Consider the following 23,079-nt stretch of genomic DNA (forward strand, 5'->3'; position numbering starts at 1 on the left):
ATGTTTTAATATTTTTCTGACCACATGACCTGACCAATGCTGTGCGAGTTTCATCAGTATCATCAGTCATTCAACAGTGTTAGTCAGCAGTTCTACAACGCCAAATAACATTATACCATATTACACAATTATCATTAAACATGTTAAATATTTTACATCCAGTTTATGACAGTTCATCTCTGTGTGTAAACACTAAGTGTGCAGTTTGATTGCTGATCAAGCACCAAATATTCTCTGAAAAACTTGGGTCATTAGCTCGAGCTGCAAATGTTTCTTTCTGCTAATGGAACTGGGAATATGAAGTGAAAATTTACTAAATTGTGGGCTGAATCAAAACTGCATTTCCATTCATTATCAGTGAATAAGAACCACAACCATAAATAAGGTATAAACGGAAATCTTGAATACACAGATTATATCTGCAAAGGTAATAACTCAATTTCAGAGAATTGTATTAAAATCTAATGTATATTGTGAGTCATTATCAAATACTGAAAGATATCTACTATGAATCATAATAACATCTCCTGCTAATATTTTACTCAATGTGGCTTAGGGTGGCTGTCATTGCCTTGTGACTGACGTTAAACCCTTGCCATCCCAGAATTATGATATGGGGACTTCAGCCAATATCTAATTTTATAAGCTCTTTGTCAATAGTCCTTTAGAGAGGTGCTCGGAGGAGTGGGCAGCGTGCCACCGGCCTTGACCTGGGATATCGACAGGAACACAATGATTCAGGCCTGATCAATAGCCATATCCACTCATAAATAAGACACTGACGGCCAGTCCCCGGCTCCCTCCGACCTCTCACTCTGGAGCCCATTGATCGGCCCCTGCTCCTCTCCCTATCCATCACACACACCGGGAGGCTTTACCAAAGATGTGTGTTATTGTGTGTGTGTTCGTGTGTGTGCTGAGTGTGTGTGTGTGTGTGTGTGTGTGTGTGTGTGTGTGTCTGTGTTGGTGGTGCTAGTGTGCATGTAGGAGAGTAGCAGAGAATGATGACATCTCAGGTAAGTAAAATAAATATGAGATATCCTCAGGGTTTTCTGCCCCCTAAACTTCCACAACAGGCATTTGATGATGCCAGGATAAACAGCTTATTCATGGAAAGTTGGGTATAGATATGTAGGGATTCTGACAACAGTTTGACTGAAAGGCAAGATTTGAAATATAATGATGTATCTCATCTGCAGGGTAGTGGCTCCGAGCGACAAATTCATCATAGGATTTAAGATTATTCTGCGGTGCCATAAAAACCCACAGCCCCATTTCATAGTATTTACTGTTTCACCCTTACCACACCTAGTCTCTTTTTTTTTGTAAAATACCTCCTCTGACACCTCTTTCTGAAGTGAACATGACCTTCCCAATTAGAACACACCCAGAAGGGACAAAGAAGAAATATGTAAGTAGAAAGCAGGGTTCGGTAGCACTTGGAAGGCTCTAGTGACTGGCACAGCTACATCTACCTGTATGGTGCCTTTGTGTTAACACTACTCAGGAACATGTCAGAGAGAATGTGCCTGTCAGGACAAGCCCTGGCACAAAGACAGGCACGAAGAGCACTTGAAAGCCCTGCCCATGACATCCCCTCTGGCTATTTTTTAACAGGGCCACATACTGTACATATAGCTGCCTCGGAGTGTGTGTGTGTGTGTGTGTGTGTGTGTGTGTGTGTGTGTATGTGTGTGTGTGTGTGTGTGCATGCGTACACGTGCATCTGTATATATGTGTGTGTGTGTGTGTGTGTGTGTGTGTGTGTACTATTGTGCTTAGAACAGGAGCAGAGGCAGGTGTACGGAGGAGACAATCACACGGTCCCAGTTCCCATAGTGTGTGTTGATGGCTGGTAGTGTATACATATCTGGTTCCCTGACTTCAGTGTAGTTGACTGGAAATACATTCTTTTGGCAGACCACCAGCTAAGCACTCAGGCGAGGGTGCTTGGATTCACACGGATTCACATGTCTCCTCACCTGAAGATCTTTTCTGGAGCTTGCTCCCCTGTGACGAGGTCATAACCCTTCTCCAGGTTGGTGTAGGGCCAGGGACTGGGGAGAGAGCAGGGAGGTAGAGGACACATTTATACACAATACACTGAACAATGCACATGTATAAACACAATCCTTATACATTCATGCAAGAACAAAATAAGCAAACATTTCTAAAAGTAAGAGGCAGGAAAATGTTAATATACCATGCAAAACATGTTAATACATCAGTGAGTTGATATACATGCACAGTACAAACCAGTTGCAAGGTCATGCTATGCAATTTTGTCTGGCTTTAAATACCAAAGATTATCCTCCTTTGCTCCTGAATTGGTGAAGACGGATTGGATCTGTGATTGGCAGGTAGGGACTGAGTCCAACTGATGATGCGGGATTTGCATAGCTAATGGAGGCTGGTATTTTATTTGCCCAGCTGCTGAGCTAGTCGAGTTAATTAGCATGCAGTCCGAGTCAGGAAGAGGGCTCACACTTGACTGGGCACACGGCGAGGTGATGGAGGCATCAGCTCTCTCTCTCCCTCTCTCTCTGTCTCTTTCTCTCCTTATACTCCCTATCATACGCTCTCCCTCTCTCCATCTCCTTCCCTTCCCCTCTTACCCTATCTTTCCCTCCCACTCCATCTCCCTTCCATCTCTCCCTTCCTCACCCTCTCACTCTTTCTCTACTGTCCTCTTCTCCTTTTGTCTCGTCAGTGAGGTGACAGTCCGTGTACAGGGCAGAGCCGGCAGGACTTACCCTTCGTTGCGGCCCCAGTCACTGCGAACACAGAGGTGTTTATGCACCGGGTCGGGAGAATAGCCCTCGTGACAGCTGCATTCTCCTGCGGGAAGGGAAGGAACAATGTGACAAATATATTAATCTATCCATGTGTCTTCCAGGGCCTCCCTACTCATCCATCAGCAGGCATGCCCTGTCCAATAATCAGTTGTCACTGGACTTAGTTTGGCAGCTACTGCTCAACCTCCCGCCCCTTCTCTAATCATAGCTAGCCTCACCTCAATCTCCACCTCCACCTCAGACATGCTGGAACTCTAAACTGAAGTGAATACGCCCACCTAAAACCTTAAGACTCCCTTCTCCACCCCTGGCATGTCCTGATCATCAAAAAAAAAATGTCACAGTCTTACCATTTTAGAGACAGTCTGACTTTTTTTGATAGACTATTTTTGTTAATTATAACAATACTGTTTTAAAACAAAAACCACTCCACTCTGAGGCCGTGTCTACACTTGATACTTACATGCAACTTCTGCTATCAGAATACATATATTGAATTGAAAAGAAAGAAAGAATGAAAGGTGGTCATTGTGGTCTGACTGTGTTCAGATCAGGGACGTGTAGATTTTTCCTCAATCTGGATGCAATCAGGCTACGGAAAGTGCATACAGTGGGCGATGTTTTTATTTTATTTTTTATTTCACCTTTATTTAACCAGGTAAGCCAGTTGAGAACAAGTTCTCATTTACAACTGCGACCTGGCCAAGATAAAGCAAAAGTGGTGCGATAAAAACAACAACACAGAGTTACATATGGGGTAAACAAAACATAAAGTCAAAAATACAACAGAAAATATATATACAGTGTGTTGCGAATGTAGTAAATTATGGAGGTAAGGCAATAAATAGGCCATAGTGCAAAATAGTTACAATTTCGAATTAATACTGGAATGATATATGTGCAAAAGATGATGTGCAAATAGAGATACTGGGTTGCAAATTAGCAAAATAAATAACAATATGGGGATGAGGTAGTTGGGTGGGCTAATTTCAGAATGGCTGTGTACAGGTGCAGTGATCGGTAAGCTGCTCTGACAACTGATGCTTAAAGTTAGTGAGGGAGATAAGAGTCTCCAGCTTCAGAGGTTTTTGCAGTTCGTTCCAGTCATTGGTAGCAGAGAACTGGAAGGAATGGCGGCCAAATGAGGTGTTGGCTTTCGGGATGACCAGTAAGATATACCTGCTGGAGTGCAGACTACGAATGGTTGTTGCTATGGTGACCAGTGAGCAAAGATAAGGCAGGGATTTGCCTAGCAGTGATTTAAAGATGACCTGGAGCCAGTGGGTTTGGCAACGAACATGTAGTGAGGGCCAGCCAACAAGAGTGTACAGGTCACAATGGTGAGTAGAATATGGGGCATTGGTGACAAAACGGATGGCACTGTGATAGACTACATCCAATTTTCTGAGTAGAGTGTTGGAGGCTATTTTGTAAATGAATTCGCCAAAGTCAAGGATCAGTAGGATAGTCAGTTTTACGAGGGCATGTTTGACAGCATGAGTGAAGGAGGCTTTGTTGCGAAATAGGAAGCCAATTCTAGATGTAACTTTTGATTGAAGATGCTTAATGTGACTCTGGAAGGAGAGTTTACAGTCTAACCAGACACCTAGGTATTTGTAGTTGTCCACATACTCTAGGTCAGACCCGCAGAGAGTAGTGATTCTAGTCGGGTGGGCGGGTGCAAGCAGCGTTCGGTTGAAAAGCATGCATTTAGTTTTACTAGTGTTTAAGAGCAGTTGGAGGCTACGGAAGGAGTGTTGTATGGTGTTGAAGCTCGTTTGGAGGTTTGTTAACACAGTGTCCAATGAAGGGCCAGATGTATACAAAATGGTGTTGTCCGCATAGAGATGGATCCGAGCGTCACCAGCAGTAAGAGCAACATCTATGATATACAGAGAGAATAGAATCGGCCCGAGAATTGAACCCTGTGGCACCCCCATAGAGACTGTCAGAGGTCCAGACAACAGGCCCTCTGATTTGACACATTAAACTCTATCTGAGAAGTAGTTGGTGAACCAGGCGAGGCAGTCATTTGAGAAACCAAGGATATCTAGTCTGCCAATACGAATGCGGTGGTTGACAGAGTCGAAAGCCTTGGCCAGGTCGACAAAGACGGCTGCGCAGTACTGTATTTTATTGATTGCGGTTATAATATCGTTTAGGACCTTGAACCTGGCTGAGGTGCACCCATGACCAGCTCGGAAACCGGATTGCATAGCGGAGAAGGTACGATGGGATTCGAAATGGTCGGTGATCTGTTTGTTAACTTGGCTTTCAAATACTTTCGAAAGGCAGGGCAGGATGGATATAGGTCTGTAACAGTTTGGATCTAGAGTGTCACCGCCTTTGAAGAGGGGGTTGATCGCGGCAGCTTTCCAATCTCTGGAGATCTCAGACGTTACGAAAGATAGGTTGAACAGGCTAGTAATAGGGGTTGCGACAATTTCGGCGGCTAATTTTAGAAAGAAAGGGTCCAGATTGTCTAGCTCAGCTGATTTGTAGGGGTCCATATTTTTCAGCTCTTTCAGAACATCAGCTGTCTGAATTTGTGTGAAGGAGAAGCAGGGGGGGGCATGGGTAAGTTGCAGCGGAGGGTGCAGAGCTGGTGGCCGGGGTAGTGGTAGCCAGGTGGAAAGCATGGCCAGCCATAGCAAAATGCTTGTTGAAATTCACGATTATTATAGATTTATCGGTGGTGACAGTGTTTCCTAGCCTCAGTGCAGTGGGCAGTTGGGAGGAGGTGCTCTTATTCTCCATGGACTTTACAGTGTCCCAAAACTTTTTGGAGTTAGTGCTACAGGATGCAAATTTCTGTTTGAAAAAGCTAGCCTTTGCTTTCCTAACTGATTGTGTATATTGGTTCCTGACTTCCCTGAAAAGTTGCATATCGCGGGGGCTGTTCGATGCTAATGCAGTACGCCACAGGATGTTTTTGTGCTGGTCAAGGGCAGTCAAGTATGAGGAGAACCAGGGGCTATATCTGTTCTTAGTTCTGAATTTTTTGAATGGGGCATGCTTATTTAAGATTGAGAGGAAAGCACTTTTAAAGAACAACCAGGCATCCTCTACTGATGGAATGAGGTCAATATCCATCCAGGATACCCGGGCCAGGTCATTTAGAAAGGCCTGCTCGCTAAAGTGTTTTAGGGAGCATTTGACAGTGATGAGGGGTGGTCGTTTGACCGCGGACACATTACGGACGCAGGCAATAAGGCAGTGATAGCTGAGATACTGGTTGAAGACAGCGGAGGTGTTTGATACTGGTTGAAGACAGCGGAGGCCCATGTTTACAGATTTAGGGTACCTGGTAGGTTCGTTGATAATTTGTGTGAGATTGAGGGCATCTAGTTTAGATTGTAGGTTGGCCGGGGTGTTAACCATATCCCAGTTTAGGTCACCAAGCAGTACAAACTCTGAGGATAGATGGGGGGCAATCAGTTCACATATGGTGTCCAGGGCACAGCTCGGGGCTGAGGGGGGTCTGTAGTAAGCGGCAACAGTGAGATACTTATTTCTGGAAAGGTGGATTTTTAGAAGTAGAAGCTCAAACTGTTTGGGCACGGACCTGGATAGTATGATAGAGCTCTGCAGGCTATATCTACAGTAGATTGCAACCCCACCCCCTTTGGCAGTTCTATCTAGACGGAAAATGTTGTAGTTGGGGATGAACATTTCTGAATTTTTGGTGGCCTTCCTAAGCCAGGATTCAGACACTGCTAGAACATCAGGGTTGGTGGAGTGTGCTAACGCAGTGAATAACTCAAACATAGGGAGGAGGCTTCTGATGTTAACGTGCAAGAAACCAAGGTTTTTACAGTTACAGAAGTCAACAAATGATTGCACCTGGGGAGTAAGAGTAATATTTGGGGCTACAGGACCTGGGTTAACCTCTACATCACCAGAAGAACAGAGGAGGAGTAGAATAAGGATACAGCTAAAGGCTTTAAAAACTGGTCTTCTAGTGCGTTGGGTACAGAGAATAAAATGGGCAGATTTCCGGCCGTTGTAGAATAGATTCAGGGCATTGTGTACAGACAAGGATATGGAAGGATATGAGTACAGTGGAGGTAAACCTAAGCGTTGGGTAACGATGAAAGAGATAGCATCACTGGAGGCACAAAGGGACAAAGGAGCTACAGTGGGGGAAAAAAGTATTTAGTCAGCCACCAATTGTGCAAGTGGGGGAGCTTGTTCCACCATTGGGGTGCCAGAGCAGTGAATAGCTTTGACTGGGCTGAGCGGGAACTGTGCTTCCATAGAGGTAGGGGAGCTAGCAGGCCAGAGGTGGATGAACGTAGTGCCCTCATTTGGGTGTAGGGTCTGATCAGAGCCTGAAGGTAAGGAGGTGCCGTTCCCCTCACAGCTCCGTAGGCAAGCACCATGGTCTTGTAGTAGATGCGAGCCTCAACTGGAAGCCAGTGGAGTGTGCGGAGGAGCGGGGTGACATGAGAGAACTTGGGAAGGTTGAACACCAGCGTTCTGGATAAGCTGGGAGATGACAAGTGCCTGGATTAGGACCTGTGCCGCTTTCTGTGTAAGGTAGGGTCGTACTCTGCGAATGTTGTAGAGCATGAACCTGCAGGATCGGGTCACCACTTTGATTTTAGCGGAGAACGACAGGGTGTTGTCCAGGGTCACGCCAAGGTTCTTTGCACTCTGGGAGGAGGACACAATGGAATTGTCAACCGTGATGGCGAGATCATGGAGCGAGCAGTCCTTCCCCGGGAGGAAGAGCAGGTCCGTCTTGCCGAGGTTCAGCTTGAGGTGGTGATCCGACATCCACACTGATATGTCTGCCAGACATGCAGAGATGCGATTCGCCACCTGGTTATCAGAAGGGGGAAAGGAGAACATTAATTGTCTGTCATCTGCATAGCAATGATAGGAGAGACCATGTGAGGATATGACAGAGCCAAGTGACTTGGTGTATAGAGAGAATAGGAGAGGGCCTAGAACTGAGCCCTGGGGGACACCAGTGGTGAGAGCACGTGGTGTGGAGAGAGATTCTCACCACGCCACCTGGTAGGAGCGACCTGTCAGGTAGGACGCAATCCAAGAGTGAGCATCGCCGGAGATGCCCAACTCAGAGAGGGTGGAGAGGAGGATCTGATGGTTCACAGTATCAAAGGCAGTAGATAGGTCTAGAAGGATAAGAGCAGAGGAGAGAGAGTTAGCTTTAGCAGTGTGGAGAGCCTCTGTGACACAGAGAAGAGCAGTCTCATTTGAATGACCAGTCTTGAAACCTGACTGGTTTGGATCAAGAAGGTCATTCTGAGAGAGATAGCAGGAGAGTTGGCTAGAGACATCACACTCAAGAGTTTTGGAGAGAAAAGAAAGAAGGGATACTGGTCTGTAGTTGTTGACATCGGAGGGATCGAGTGTAGGTTTAATGAGGAGGGGTGCAACTCTCGCTCTCTTGAAGACGGAAGGGACATGGTCAGCGGTCAAGGATGAGTTGATGAGCAAGGTGAGGTAAGGGAGAAGGTCTCCGGAAATGGTCCAGAACTGTGAGGGGTGAGCCATTCTCAGGAAAGGAACTTATCAAGGCGTCAAGCTCATTGATGAACTCTCCAAGGAAACCTGGAGGGTGACTGTGATAGCATGGAATTCAAATGAGGAGATAGACAGATGGGTCAGGGGGAAAAGAGAAAATGTCCACTTGGGAGAGATGAGGATTCCTGTGCCACTGCCGCACTGACCAGATGCTCTCGGGGTATGTGAGAACACATGATCAGACGAGGAAAGAGCAGTAGGAGTAGCAGTGTTTTCTGTGGTAATCCATGTTTCCGTCAGCGCCAAGAAGTCGAGGGACTAGAGGGTAGCATAGGCTGAGATGAACTCTGCCTTGTTGGCCGCTGAACGGCAGTTGCAGAGCTCTTTCATAATTTCTTTAAACAATAAAAGCTAATTGAACAACATTTCTGAAAATTGATATATTTCGGAATGAAACTCTTCACACACAATATCTGTAGCAGTGGAGGCTTCTCAGAGGAGGAAGGGGAGGACCATCCTCCTCAGTGAATTTCAGAAAAATTATAAGTGAAACATTAAAAAAATTATCATTTTTAGATAAAACTATACTAAATATATTCACATCACCAAATTATTGATTAAAACACACTGTTTTGCAATGAAGCTCTACAGTAGCAAGGACTGCCCCTTCCATGATTTCGCCATCACGGTTGACAACTCCGTTGTGTCCTCCTCCCAGAGTGCGAAGAGCCTTGGCGTGACCCTGGACAACACCCTGTTGTTCTCCGCTAACATCAAGGTGGTAACCCGATCCTGTAGGTTCATGCTCTACAACATTAGGAGAGTACGACCCTGCCTTAAACAGGAAGCGGCACAGGTCCTAATCCAGGCACTTGTCATCTCCCGTCTGGATTACTGCAACTCGCTGTTGGCTGGGCTCCCTGCCTGTGCCATTAAACCCCTACAACTCATCCAGAATGCCGCAGCCCGTCTGGTGTTCAACCTTCCCAAGTTCTCTCACGTCACCCCGCTCCTCCGCACACTCCACTGGCTTCCAGTTGAAGCTCGCATCTGCTACAAGACCATGGTGCTTGCCTACGGAGCTGTGAGGGGAACGGCACCTCCTTACCTTCAGGCTCTGATCAGTCCCTACACCCAAACGAGGGCATTGCGTTCATCCACCTCTGGCCTGCTGGCCCCCCTACCTATGCGGAAGCACAGTTCCCGCTCAGCCCAGTCAAAACTGTTCGCTGCTCTGGCACCCCAATGGTGGAACAAGCTCCCTCACGACGCCAGGACAGCGGAGTCACTCACCACCTTCCGGAGACACTTGAAACCCCACCTCTTTAAGGAATACCTGGGATAGGATAAAGTAATCCTTCTACCCCCCCCCTTACTTTAAAATGTATATATATTTTAAAGTGGTTATCCCACTGGCTATAAGGTGAATGCACCAATTTGTAAGTCGCTCTGGATAAGAGCGTCTGCTAAATTACGTAAATGTAAATGTAGCCTCAACAGCACTAGTTTCCGTCCTCCTCTGGGTACATTGACTTCAATACAAAACCTAGGAGGCTCGAGGTTCTCACCCCCTTCCATAGACTTACACAGTAATTATAACAACTTCCGGAGGACATCCGCCAACCTATCAGAGCTCTTGCAGCATGAACTGACATGCTGTCCATCCAATCAAAGGATCAGAGAATGAATCTAGTACTGAAAGCATAAGCTACAGATAGCTAGCACTGCAGTGCATAAAATGTGGTGAGGAGCTGACTCAAAGAGAGAGAAAGAAAATAGCTGAACAGTTTTGAACAAATGTATTTATTTAAAAAAATGAAGGAGAAGCAAGAGAGAGAGAGAGAGAGAGAGAGAGAGAGAGAGAGAGAGAGAGAGAGAGAGAGAGAGAGATATATACAGTGAGGGAAAAAAGTATTTGATCCCCTGCTGATTTTGTACGTTTGCCCACTGACAAAGAAATTATCAGTCTATAATTTTAATGGTAAGTTTATTTGAACAGTGAGAGACAGAATAACAACAAAACAATCCAGAAAAATGCATGTCAAACATTTTATAAATTGATTAGCATTTTAATGAGGGAAATAAGTATTTGACCCCCTCTCAATCAGAAAGATTTCTGGCTCCCAGGTGTCTTTTATACAGGTAACGAGCTGAGATTAGGAGCACACTCTTAAAGGGAGTGCTCCTAATCTCAGTTTGTTACCTGTATAAAAGACACCTGTCCACAGAAGCAATCAATCAATCAGATTCCAAACTCTCCACCATGGCCAAGACCAAAGAGTTCTCCAAGGATGTCAGGGACAAGATTGTAGACCTACACAAGGCTGGAATGGGCTACAAGACCATCGCCAAGCAGCTTGGTGAGAAGGTGACAACAGTTGGTGCGATTATTCGCAAATGGAAGAAACACAAAAGGACTGTCAATCTCCCTCGGCCTGGGGCTCCATGCAAGATCTCCCCTCGTGGAGTTGCAATGATCATGAGAACGGTGAGGAATCAACCTAGAACTACACGGGAGGATCTTGTCAATCATCTCAAGGCAGCTGGGACCATAGTCACCAAGAAAACAATTGGTAACACACTACGCCGTGAAGGACTGAAATCCTGCAGCGCCCGCAAGGTCCCCCTGCTCAAGAAAGCACATATACAGGGCCGTCTGAAGTTTGCCAATGAACATCTGAATGATTCAGAGGAGAACTGGGTGAAAGTGTTGTGGTCAGATGAGACCAAAATCGAGCTCTTTGCAGAGGGGTGAAATACTTATTTCCCTCATTAAAATGCAAATCAATTTATAACATTTTTGACATGCATTTTTCTGGAAATGGTTGTTGTTATTCTGACTCTCACTGTTCAAATAAACCTACCATTAAAATTATAGACTGATAATTTCTTTGTCAGTGGGCAAACGTACAAAATCAGCAGGGGATCAAATACTTTTTCCCTCACTATATATATATATATTTTATTTTTATTTTTTTACTTTCAATGCAGCTAGCTAGTTTAGCCTACTCAAACACCCAGCTCAAACAGAGAGGCTATGTTACCCAGCTGGCTATGGCTATCCAACACTGGAACTCTTCCAAGTCAAAGTAAGCTTTTATTTTTTTAATTTTATTTATTGCCACCGGGGCCCGCCGGTGTAACTGCTAAACTGCTTGCTAACTGTACACTGTACTGCATTATTTTAGCGGGTTTACTAACACGTTAGTTCTAATAGCTATGTTGACTTCACGTTAGCTAATATGGTGACAACGATGTAGGCTGTGTGTAGTGGTTAGCGTTTATGATATGTCATTTTGGCTTGGAATGTTGTTTTGCCTGGTCACAGACAGCGGATGTGTTGTTCACTGAAGTCCACAAGTGAAGGGAAAAGGTGAGAGGAGGAGAGAGCGTATAGATGCGAGAAGGAATTATCCAACCATCAAAGGGATCACGCTGTTTGTAAACATACACATTTGTCCAATAGAAACTCTTGTTTGCAACTGTTGGACTAATGTCTACACCGTAGATCAGCTAGATGCAGGCAAGATTGTGCAAAGTGGTATTGAATGTGTCAATGTCTGTCACCTTGATTACTCAAATTTCTCTTGATCTGTGCACCTGCGTTGTAAACTTTCATTCATAGGCTAGGTTGTAGCAACCTCATGATGGGCATAGGGAACATTTTAATATGTAGTAGCCTAAACCTATCGATGCTACATTGACCTGGGTGAATGGAATATGAATGACAGACATCTAATATGCTGTAATAGAAATAAGGCCATGCTCATAAAAAAAATTGTCCTCCTTCATCTTAAATGGCACCGACCGCCACTGATCTGTAGGAACTTAAGGAGTGTGGTTCCATCAGAAATAACTATGTAACCTTTTATTGTGGTACATCTGGGATGTCTTGGTTTGATGTACACTTGAAATGGCCGGACTACCATTTCCTGACGTATCCCTCTACTATAAACCCCCATTACAATTTCACTTTGGACCCGACATTTTCAATGGCAGAAAGCAAATATTCAATGTATGGTATGACAAAAACATTGACATGGTGACAACAGAGCCTTTGTCAACAAAGCTATGATCCCTTATTGATGTCACTTGTTAAATCCACTTCAATCAGTGTAGATGAAGGGGAGGAGCCAGGATAAAGAAGGATGTTTAAGCCTTGAGACAATTGAGACATGGATTGTGTATGTGTGTCCTTCAGAGGGTGAATGGACAAGACAACATATTTAAGTGCCTTTGAACGAGGTATGGTAGTAGGTGCCAGATGCACTGGTTTGAGTGTATCAAGAACTGCAACGCTGCTGGGTTTTTCACGCTCAACATTCCCTGTGTGTATCAGGAATAGTTCACAACCCAAAGGACATCCAGCCAACTTGACACAACTGTGGGAAGCATTGGAGTCAACATGGGCCAGCATCCCTGTGGAATGCTTTCAACACCTTATAGAGTCCATGCCCTGACGAATTGAGGCTGTTCTGAGGGCAAAAGGACGTACAACTCAATATTAGGAAGGTTTCCTAATGTTTTGTACACTCAGCATATATGCCAAGGATAAGGGGGTGGTGCTTTGAAATTGTAGTTTAAAATAACATAGCATAAAAAGTGCAATGACAGTTATGACACAAAGAAAGCAAAGGTGTAAAGCATAAAGTAAGAATCTGCAAATACTGTATCTACAAAACTCAACAAAAGAAACTATGAATTAACACAGTCTTAAAAAGGCGGCTTTTGATATTAATTATATCCTCTTCCCACCACTTTCATTTCTCATCCTCCATGTTTTTAATCCATACAGAATCAAAGCAGTGGGAAAGTGCCAGGGGTTTTCTGCCCATGCCTCAGAGTGCTGATTTATGATCTGTCAGAAGATATGAGGTGGCAGATTCATAAAACACAAAAACAAATAGAAAAAGCAAACATTGAATGAGGGGAAAGCTCCCTCTGTGTCTCCTGACATGAAGGCATTATCGCTGCTCTGTGGATTACCTCTCACCCTGACCCAGCCGTGAGTTTACTGCAGAACAGTGTGTTTCTGAAATCTCCTCAGTTTTTACAGAAATAAGTAGTTTTCTATGCACCTATGGAACATTTTGAGCAGTGGAGTGAGGAACAAATGCAGGCATTATCGCTGCTCTGTGATTTAAGCTACTGTCTCATCCACCCCAGCCGGAGTCTACCCCTAAATGTTTTGTTCCTCAACGTTGCTCGGTTGTTACAGAGCAATGCACAGTGTTTTGCTATAGGCCTATGTAACACTTTGAGAGAGGGATTGAGTAACAAATGTCTGTTGTTAAATGACCTCCGCTAGGTGCACTTGAGTCTTACAAAAATGCTGACAAGAACATAACGGTCATCTTACTGCAGTCCAATTCTTTCTCATTGAGAATCCCTTCCTACTTTTGATATTCTCATCCTCACCTCTTACTTGTTGAAATGCATATGGGATATTCACTACAATTTCCCTTATTCACTACTATTTTATTAATTAACCTCATCTAATTTGTATGGTAATGTTCAAATGGTAGTCAGAGTAAAAAACACAAGACAAAAAAACAGTTCTTACTCAGTAGCTTATTAACTGTTGTTTTCACAATAGAAACAATGCTGCAATGACTTTGTTTGTGCCATTTTACATTGGTGCAACAACATTGGAAATACAACGTCAACTAATTCAAACAAAAGTGATATCAGGTTATAACACTAAAACATTTCAGAAGTAAATTGTAAACAGCATGGGTTTGTTCAAGATGTCAATTGTGCATTAATTTACATTTGGATAGCCCTGTCCACCTGGAATTTGGCAGTAATTATTCAGCTGTCTGCATTCACACCTGGGACAAACATTGGAATTCATACCAATAACTCATATTGCTTGAGGTTTCATTTCCAGCCAGTTTGTCTACATTACTTTCATAAGGGCCAGTGAGTCAATGGAGGGCTAAAATACTTGTAAACCTGGTTGTTTGAAACAGGTGGAACTTATCGAAGGTTGAGTCTTTAACCATTAATGCCCACACATTACTCAACTGTATGCAACAAGACAACTGAAAAATACTTAGTCACACATCAACTGGGAATTTGAGACATATATATGGCGCTGCTGGTATCTCCAGAAGCATAACAAGAATGTGTCCTCAAACTTTCTCTCAATAATCAAAAGATGTTTGATCCCATGATTGCTAGCCTATTAGTCCTATCAGCATAAGACAATATATTGACCTGAGAATTCACGTTTGCTGTTCAAAGCCCTTTATAGACTACCAATTCCCTCCACAACTAAATTCACATATCAATGAATTCATGGTCACCATTGATTTTATATGGTCGAACTGCATTTATGCAGCTTTGTGCAGGGTTAAAATGCTTTGCCCCATGGGTGCCACTAGTGTGAAAAGCTTATGAAATGCATTGTCATTGTGGGTTAGAGTCGGCCATAACATTAGCATTGCACAGAGTAACCCTCCTGTTGACTGGTCCCTATGGTCCCTCGGAGGGACATACCATTGGAAGAAGCATATTAACTGGAGTCATGAAATGCCATTCACATTTGATCACCAAGTCCTTAATAATTAATGAAGTGAGTTTATGAGCCGGGGACATAGCACCTTGGCTAGCAGGGAACAGCTACTGCCTTAATAATGTCAGTGTGCTACCTGCTGAATGGCAAATTGAAAGCAATTATCTCTAGCATTTCACAAATGTAGGGCAATTATTTATCTTAAGAGCTAAATGAAATATCACTTCAAAGTTTGTAATTAGGATGAATGCCTTTTTTTTTACGATGTTGGCATTGAGTCAAAAAAGTCAAACTAATAGAAAAACAGCTTTTTTAGTAACAAGACCAGGTGATTTTATTGTAAGATGGTGCACCATGGAGAGGAAAGAGATGATGTTATCCTTCCTACAGCTAACAGCTCAGAAACTCCTTGCTACTTACAGCTCCCAGCTCCTGTTATCCAAACAGCATATAGTCAAATCAGCCCTCTCAGCCAGAATAGGCCTTCATCTTCACACATTCCACTTTCTCACCAATTCAGCCACCCCTTGCTGTTAAACATACTTCACTCCTGCATCTCTCTCTCACTGGATCTCTTGCTATTTCTCACTCTCTTTTCTCACACACATGCACACACACACTCGCACACACAATTTGGCCCTGCATTTCTCATTCGCTCATTTCATCTCCCACTCCAAACCTCGAAACAAAATCTTCACAACAAACTATTTTACAAATGCTATTGGCAACAATAATCCCTCATCATCAGCACATTTCTTGTTTTCTAAATTAAAGCCAAAATGAAAAAAAAGTAGCGGGATTGTTCACTAGAGACCAGTAACTAATCATCTCCCTCCTCCTCTTTCCCTGCAGCCGACCTGAAGTGATTAATGACTCGTTTCATTAGAATGCTATTCCTATCTTGCACAGGCCATGTGGGCAATTTTCACATTTCAAGGTTCACAGCATGGGCCCGGGAAAGAGATATTGTTGTCCTGATGCATATTTCTACTGTTACACCATTCCAAGGGGGGAAGCAATTCTGTTTCGGGACCTTGAGGAGATTCATCATCGACACCATGTCCTGGGAGGGCAGGTGGGGCGGTGGGTTGGATAAATAGGGCTGATAAAGCTGGAACAACCCAGACATTTCAGCACCTATTAGTTGTGGTAGGAACCTGGGAGTATGTATTATTGGTGGAGAAAACAAATGGCGGGAAAGGAGGTTGGGCTTGGCTTTTCATGAAGTCGTGAGCGAGAGTGATCGTGTTATTTCACATGTATCCTCCCCGTGCTCAGATGTGCTAACATGGCCGATGGCTGGAAGAGGAGGTGGTGTGGCCTTGCTGATAAGCCGGTGGGAGTGTGTATGTTTGACTGCGTGGGTGGGTGGGTGTGCGTATGCCTTTGTGTGTGTGTACAGGTGCCTGTGCCTGTGTGTTATTGAGCTGGCCCCGGCCCAAATCCATTCACACACCACTGAGGCTCAAGGCGAGATCCGTATACACAGGGCTAGTAGAGGTCCTTCATCCATTGACTTCCACTGTGATACCTCACATGAGAGGAGGGTGATAGTTAAGGCATGGAGGAAGAGGAGGAGGAGGAGGAGGAGGAGGAGCAGGAGGAGGAGGAGGAGGAAGGAGGTGGAGAAAGGAGGAGGAGGAGGAGGGAGGAGGCCAGGAGATTGTTTAACAAGCCAGGGTGACACAATGGTGTGTTAATGACCGTGATGGTAGGCTGGGTGGCATTAGGGGGTGGTGGAGTGAGATAGAGACTGTGTTTGAGGTAGATGAGTAAAACGACTGCAGCTGGCCTTACTGGTGATAACACTGAGAGGGGATGTAAAGTGAAATGTGTGTTCTTGTACGTGCATAGGAGTATCCTTGTAATTGCCACTTGCACCCCTTGTTGGGTAAATAAAGTATTTTGAAAGGACTTTAGTTGTTTGTTGATTGACGTGACACATTATTCCACTCAATTCTGATTCACAACTTTAGACTTCCACATCACCATGTTAAAAGGAGGGAAACTAAAATCTAATGCATCATTAAAACAGTCATGTCTAACTGCATTTGAGAAGTCCAAACACTGGCCCTCTCTGTTATCAGGTTTCCATTGAAGCCTCATCACCACAAATATTGACTTTTGCTTTGAGGCATGCGTTCGGAACCATCGCCTCAGATAATGCCACTGCGTAGTGTTTTCATAATAAATGTGTTATCACGTGGTGTTTGTTTGCTTCCTTCAAAGTCTCTGGGCTTTATCTCCCTCTCAGGCATTTGACTTTCATTCGGTGCAGAGGCAAGTTCACGGGGGCAGGAAATTAATTTAGATTCGCTCGCTCGCCTTCTTTTTTCCCATGACAGCTTGCTTATCAGGCGCTCCTCTTTCTCCAGCAGTGGTTAGTTTACAACACTGCACATCGCACCGATTGTTTCCCAGGCCTTACCGTGAGACAGTAAAGACAAGTTGGCAAGAGGAATGAGTGAGCAGAAATGATGTTGAGGCTAGGGGTGGGGGGACAATTTTTTTGTTTAGTGTAGTGTGCATTTTTAGGTTATGGAAGGAGGAGTGGTAGGTGGATAAAGGCAGGTGTTTAGCAAGGGAGTATTGAAGTGAGACTTTGTACAAAGACAAAGGGGGCTCTATTTTAACAAACCTGAAGCAATAGTAAATCTTAGCGCTGGTGGTAGCATTATAGGTTTGGGGTTGTGTCAGAAATATTTTTGCTATATTCACAACCAGAATTATGGGCGCAGTAGCTGGAGGTGTTGCGAAAGGGCTGGATTTTGATGAATAAATAAGTTGTGGCGTCGAGACTTGTCCCCTCACTGACCAATCAGAACGTGCTCCATGGCAAAATATGTGGTTGCTCCAAGTTGTGTATTTACAGTCTTTTAAGTAGATTTAAGTCAAAACTGTAACTCGGCCACTCAGGAACATTCACTGTCTTCTTGGTAAGCAACTCCAGTGTAGATTTGGCCTTGTGTTTTAGGTTATTGTCCTGCTGAAAGGTGAATTCATCTCCCAGTGTCTGGTGGAAAGCACACTGAACCAGGTTTTCCTCTAGGATTTTGCCTGTGCTTAGCTCCAAATCATTTATTTTTTATCCTGAAAAACTTCCCAATCCTTAACGATTGCAAGCATACCCATAACATGGTGCAGCCACCATTATGCTTGAAAATATGGAGAGTGGAACTCAGTAAGGTGTTGTATTGGATTTGCCCCAAACATAACACTTTGTATTTGGGACAAAAAGTTAATTGCTTTGCTACATTTTTTGCAGTATTACTTTAGTGCCTTGTTACAAACAGGATGCATTTTTTTGAATATTTTTATTCTGTACAGGCTTCCTTCTTTTCACTCTGTCAATTAGGTTAGTCTAGTGGAGTAACTACAATGTTGTTGATCCATCCTCAGTTTTCTCGTATCACAGCCATTAAACTCAGTAACTGTTTTAATGTCACCATTGGCCTCATGGTGAATCCCTGAGCAGTTTCCTTCCTCCGGCAACTGATTTAGGAACGACGCCTGTATCTTTGTAGTAGCTGGGTGTATTGATACACCATCCAAAGGGTTATTAATAACTTCACCATGCTCAAAGGGATATTCAATGTCTGCTTTTTATATTTTTACCTATCTACCAATAGGTGCCCTTCTTTGCGAGGCATTGGAAAACCTCCCTGGTCTTTGTGGTTGAATCTGTGTTTGAAATTCACTACTCAACTGAGGGACCTTACAGATAATTGTACAGTATGTGTGGGGTGCAGAGATGAGGTAGTCATTAAAAAATCATGTTAAACACTATTATTGCACACAAAGTGAGCCCTTGCAACTCATTATGTTACTTGTTAAGCAAATGTTTACTCCTGAACTTATTTAGGCTTGCCATAACAAAGGGGTTGAATACTTATTGACTCAAGACATTTCAGCTGTTCATTTTTAATTAATTTGTAAAAAATGTGAAAAACATAATTCCACTTTGACAATATGGGGTATTGTGTGTAGGCCAGTGACAAAAAAGATGTAAATGTTTTAAATTCAGGCTGTAACACAACAAAATGTGGAAAAATTCAAGGGGTTTGAATACTTTCTGAAGACACTGTAGTTCATTAATTAGCCTGCCCCATATTTGCTCAATATGTTTGAACATGTTTGCAGTCCACATTGTTCTAATTGCATTGCTTCAACATGGAAATACATTGTTAAACATAGGCTATATATTACATGGACATGCCAAATGTAGTCAATAAGCAAGATTAAATTCACTAGGCCTGAAAATACACTGTATAATTGTAATCAAATTCTAATACAAACGAAACAACAACTGGTTTTAAATAGGCTATGTCTAAATACAGTTACAGGCACCATAAGTGTTGCTACCTGTGGGCTTATAATGCGGACAAGGCAACTTAGACTATGTTTTACGCACATCCAAACTTTTCACAGGAACTGGATAACGATCCAATTTAAAGAGAAAATGTCCACTCACTGTTATACTGTTCATAAATGTAATGTTTTGTAAAACATAATGGAACACCTTACAGATCATATTTGCACTACATTTAGTCATTTAGCAGATACTCTTATCCAGAGCAATTAGGATTAAGTGCGTTTCTCACGGGCATATCAACAGATTTTTCAACTAGTCAGCTTGGGGATTTGAACCAGTGACCTTTCGGTTACTGGCTCAACGCTCTTAACTGCTAGGCTACCTGCGCACTATTCCAGAAAAAGCAGGGCTTTTTATCATATAGGGCTTAGTTCTCACCATAAAACCATGGACAGGTAATCTTTCTAATGAGTTTGCTTTTTAATCGAAGTAAAAAAACAAACAATCAATCCGGTTTTTGAAAAAACAACATTTCTAAATAGGATCGGGTCAGAAGCATGATATCATAAATCACATCTCTCGTTCCATGAGCAAAAGGCAATGTGTGCACACATAGACCTAAGGGCTCTTCGGCAGGAGGCATGGATGTTTGTCCTATCCATTGAAGATAGTTTATTAAATAGTATACACCACAGCTCCCCAACTGGTGGCCCCGCGGGTTGTGTTATTTGGGGACATAAAAAGAAAACACCAGGAAATCAGCTCCAAGTGATTTTAATTTTGGAAATCTGTTCACAAGTATTCCCACACATAATAGAGAGACACACGATCGTATACAAATGTAAGCAAGGTTTGAAATGATTATGTTTTAGTCAAACATTATATATGTGTGGGCTTCGTGAGGTCAATTTGCAGTCTACAAAGTTTTGTAATTATGTTCCGAACCCCCGACCAGCATATATACAGTGGGGGAAAAAAGTATTTAGTCAGCCACCAATTGTGCAAGTTCTCCCACTTAAAAAGATGAGAGAGGCCTGTAATTTTCATCATAGGTACACGTCAACTATGACAGACAAAATGAGAAAAATAAATCCAGAAAATCACATTGTAGGATTTTTTATGAATTTATTTGCAAATTATGGTGGAAAATAAGTATTTGGTCAATAACAAAAGTTTCTCAATACTTTGTTATATACCCTTTGTTGGCAATGACACAGGTCAAACGTTTTCTGTAAGTCTTCACAAAGTTTTCACACACTGTTGCTGGTATTTTGGCCCATTCCACCATGCAGATGTCCTCTAGAGCAGTGATGTTTTGGGGCTGTCGCTGGGCAACACAGACTTTCAACTCCCTCCAAAGATTTTCTATGGGGTTGAGATCTGGAGACCGGCTAGGCCACTCCAGGACCTTGAAATGCTTCTTACGAAGCAACTCCTTCATTGCCCGGGCGGTGTGTTTGGGATCATTGTCATGCTGAAAGACCCAGCCACGTTTCATCTTCAATGCCCTTGCTGATGGAAGGAGGTTTTCACTCAAAATCTCACGATACATGGCCCCATTCATTCTTTCCTTTACACGGATCAGTCGTCCTGGTCCCTTTGCAGAAAAACAGCCCCAAAGCATGATGTTTCCACCCCCATGCTTCACAGTAGGTATGGTGTTCTTTGGATGCAACTCAGCATTATTTGTCCTCCAAACACGACGAGTTGAGTTTTTACCAAAAAGTTTCATCTGACCATATGCCATTCTCCCAATCCTCTTCTGGATCATCCAAATGCACTCTAGCAAACTTCAGACGGGCCTGGACATGTACTGGCTTAAGCAGGGGGACACGTCTGGCACTGCAGGATTTGAGTCCCTGGCGGCGTAGTGTGTTACTGATGGTAGGCTTTGTTACTTTGGTCCCAGCTCTCTGCAGGTCATTCACTAGGTCCCCCCATGGGGTTCTGGGATTTTTGCTCACCGTTCTTGTGATCATTTTGACCCCACGGGGTGAGATCTTGCGTGGAGCTCCAGATCGAGGGAGATTATCAGTGGTCTTGTATGTCTTCCATTTCCTAATAATTGCTCCCAGAGTTGATTTCTTCAAACCAAGCTGCTTACCTATTGCAGATTCAGTCTTCCCAGCCTGGTGCAGGTCTACAATTTTGTTTCTGGTGTCCTTTGACAGCTCTTTGGTCTTGGCCATAGTGGAGTTTGGAGTGTGACTGTTTGAGGTTGTGGACAGGTGTCTTTTATACTGATAACAAGTTCAAACAGGTGCCATTAATACAGGTAACGAGTGGAGGACAGAGGAGCCTCTTAAAGAAGAAGTTACAGGTCTGTGAGAGCCAGAAATCTTGATTGTTTGTAGGTGACCAAATACTTATTTTCCACCATAATTTGCAAATAAATTCATTAAAAATCCTACAATGTGATTTTCTGGGAAAAAAATTCTCAATTTGTATGTCATAGTTGACGTGTACCTATGATGAAAATTACAGGCCTCTCTCATCTTTTTAAGTGGGAGAACTTGCACAATTGGTGGCTGACTAAATACTTTTTTCCCCCACTGTATATAAATATATATATATATATATATATATATATATATATATATATATATATATATATATATATATATATATATATATATATATATATATATACAGTGAGGGAAAAAAAAGTATTTGATCCCCTGCTGATTTTGTACGTTTGCCCTCTGACAAAGACATGATCAGTCTATAATTTTAATGGTAGGTTTATTTGAACAGTGAGACAGAATAACAACAACAAAATCCAGAAAAATGCATGTCAAAAATGTTATAAATTGATTTGCATTTTAATGAGGGAAATAAGTATTTGACCCCTCTGCAAAACATGACTTAGTACTTGGTGGCAAAACCCAGAGGTCAGACGTTTCTTGTAGTTGGCCACCAGCTTTGCACACATCTCAGGAGGGATTTTGTCCCACTCCTCTTTGCAGATCTTCTCCAAGTCATTAAGGTTTCGAGCCTGACGTTTGGCAACTCGAACCTTCAGCTCCCTCCACATATTTTCTATGGGATTACGGTCTGGAGACTGGCTAGGCCACTCCAGGACCTTAATGTGCTTCTTCTTGAGCCACTCCTATGTTGCCTTGGCCGTGTGTTTTGGGTCATTGTCCTGCTGGAATACCCATCCACGACCCATTTTCAATGCCCTGGCTGAGGGAAGGAGGTTCTCACCCAAGATTTGACGGTACATGGCGCCGTCCATCGTCACTTTGATGCGGTGAAGTTGTCCTGTCCCCTAAGCAGAAAAACACCCCCAAAGCATAATGTTTCCATCTCCATGTTTGACGGTGGGGATGGTGTTCTTAGGGTCATAGGCAGCATTCCTCCGAGTTGAGTTGATGCCAAAGAGCTCCATTTTGGTCTCATCTGACCACAACACTTTCACCCAGTTCTCCTCTGAATCATTCAGATGTGCATTGGCAAACTTCAGACAAGCATGTATATGTGCTTTCTTGAGCAGGGGGACCTTGCGGGCGCTGCAGGATCAGTCCTTCACGGCGTAGTGTGTTACCAATTGTTTTCTTGGTGACTATGGTCCCAGCTGCCTTGAGATCATTGACAAGATCCTCCCGTGTAGTTATGGGCTGATTCCTTACCGTTCTCATGATCATTGCAACTCCACAAGGTGAAATCTTGCATGGAGCCCCAGGCCGAGGGAGATTGACAGTTTTTTTGTGTTTCTTCCATTTGCGAATAATCACCCAACTGTTGTCACCTTCTCACCAAGCTACTTGGCGATGGTCTTGTAGCCCATTCCAGCCTTGTGTAGGTCTACAATCTTGTCCTTTGACATCCTTTGTGAGCTCTTTGGTCTTGGCCATGGTGGAGAGTTTGGAATCTGATTGATTGATTGTTTCTGTGGACAGGTGTCTTTTATACAGGTAACAAGCTGAGATTAGGAGCACTCCCTTTAAGAGTGTGCTCCT

The 23,079-nt window shown here is 43.4% G+C and overlaps 1 protein-coding gene across 1 annotated transcript in view; it reads right to left on the minus strand.

The window, feature by feature from the left end:
- The window catches only part of LOC311099644 (astrotactin-2-like), a gene marked incomplete at both ends in the record, with an annotated part of 337,207 nt that overhangs the window by 101,334 nt on the left and 212,794 nt on the right, over window positions 1-23,079 (minus strand). The window contains 2 exons of the mRNA XM_084140362.1: window positions 1,983-2,057; window positions 2,754-2,838. Coding sequence (XP_083996488.1) covers window positions 1,983-2,057; window positions 2,754-2,838 — 160 coding nt within the window. The remainder of the gene's footprint in view (window positions 1-1,982; window positions 2,058-2,753; window positions 2,839-23,079) is intronic.

Source organism: Coregonus lavaretus, assembly GCF_964263955.1.
Source record: "Coregonus lavaretus genome assembly, chromosome: 24".
NCBI classification, from domain to species: domain Eukaryota; kingdom Metazoa; phylum Chordata; class Actinopteri; order Salmoniformes; family Salmonidae; genus Coregonus; species Coregonus lavaretus.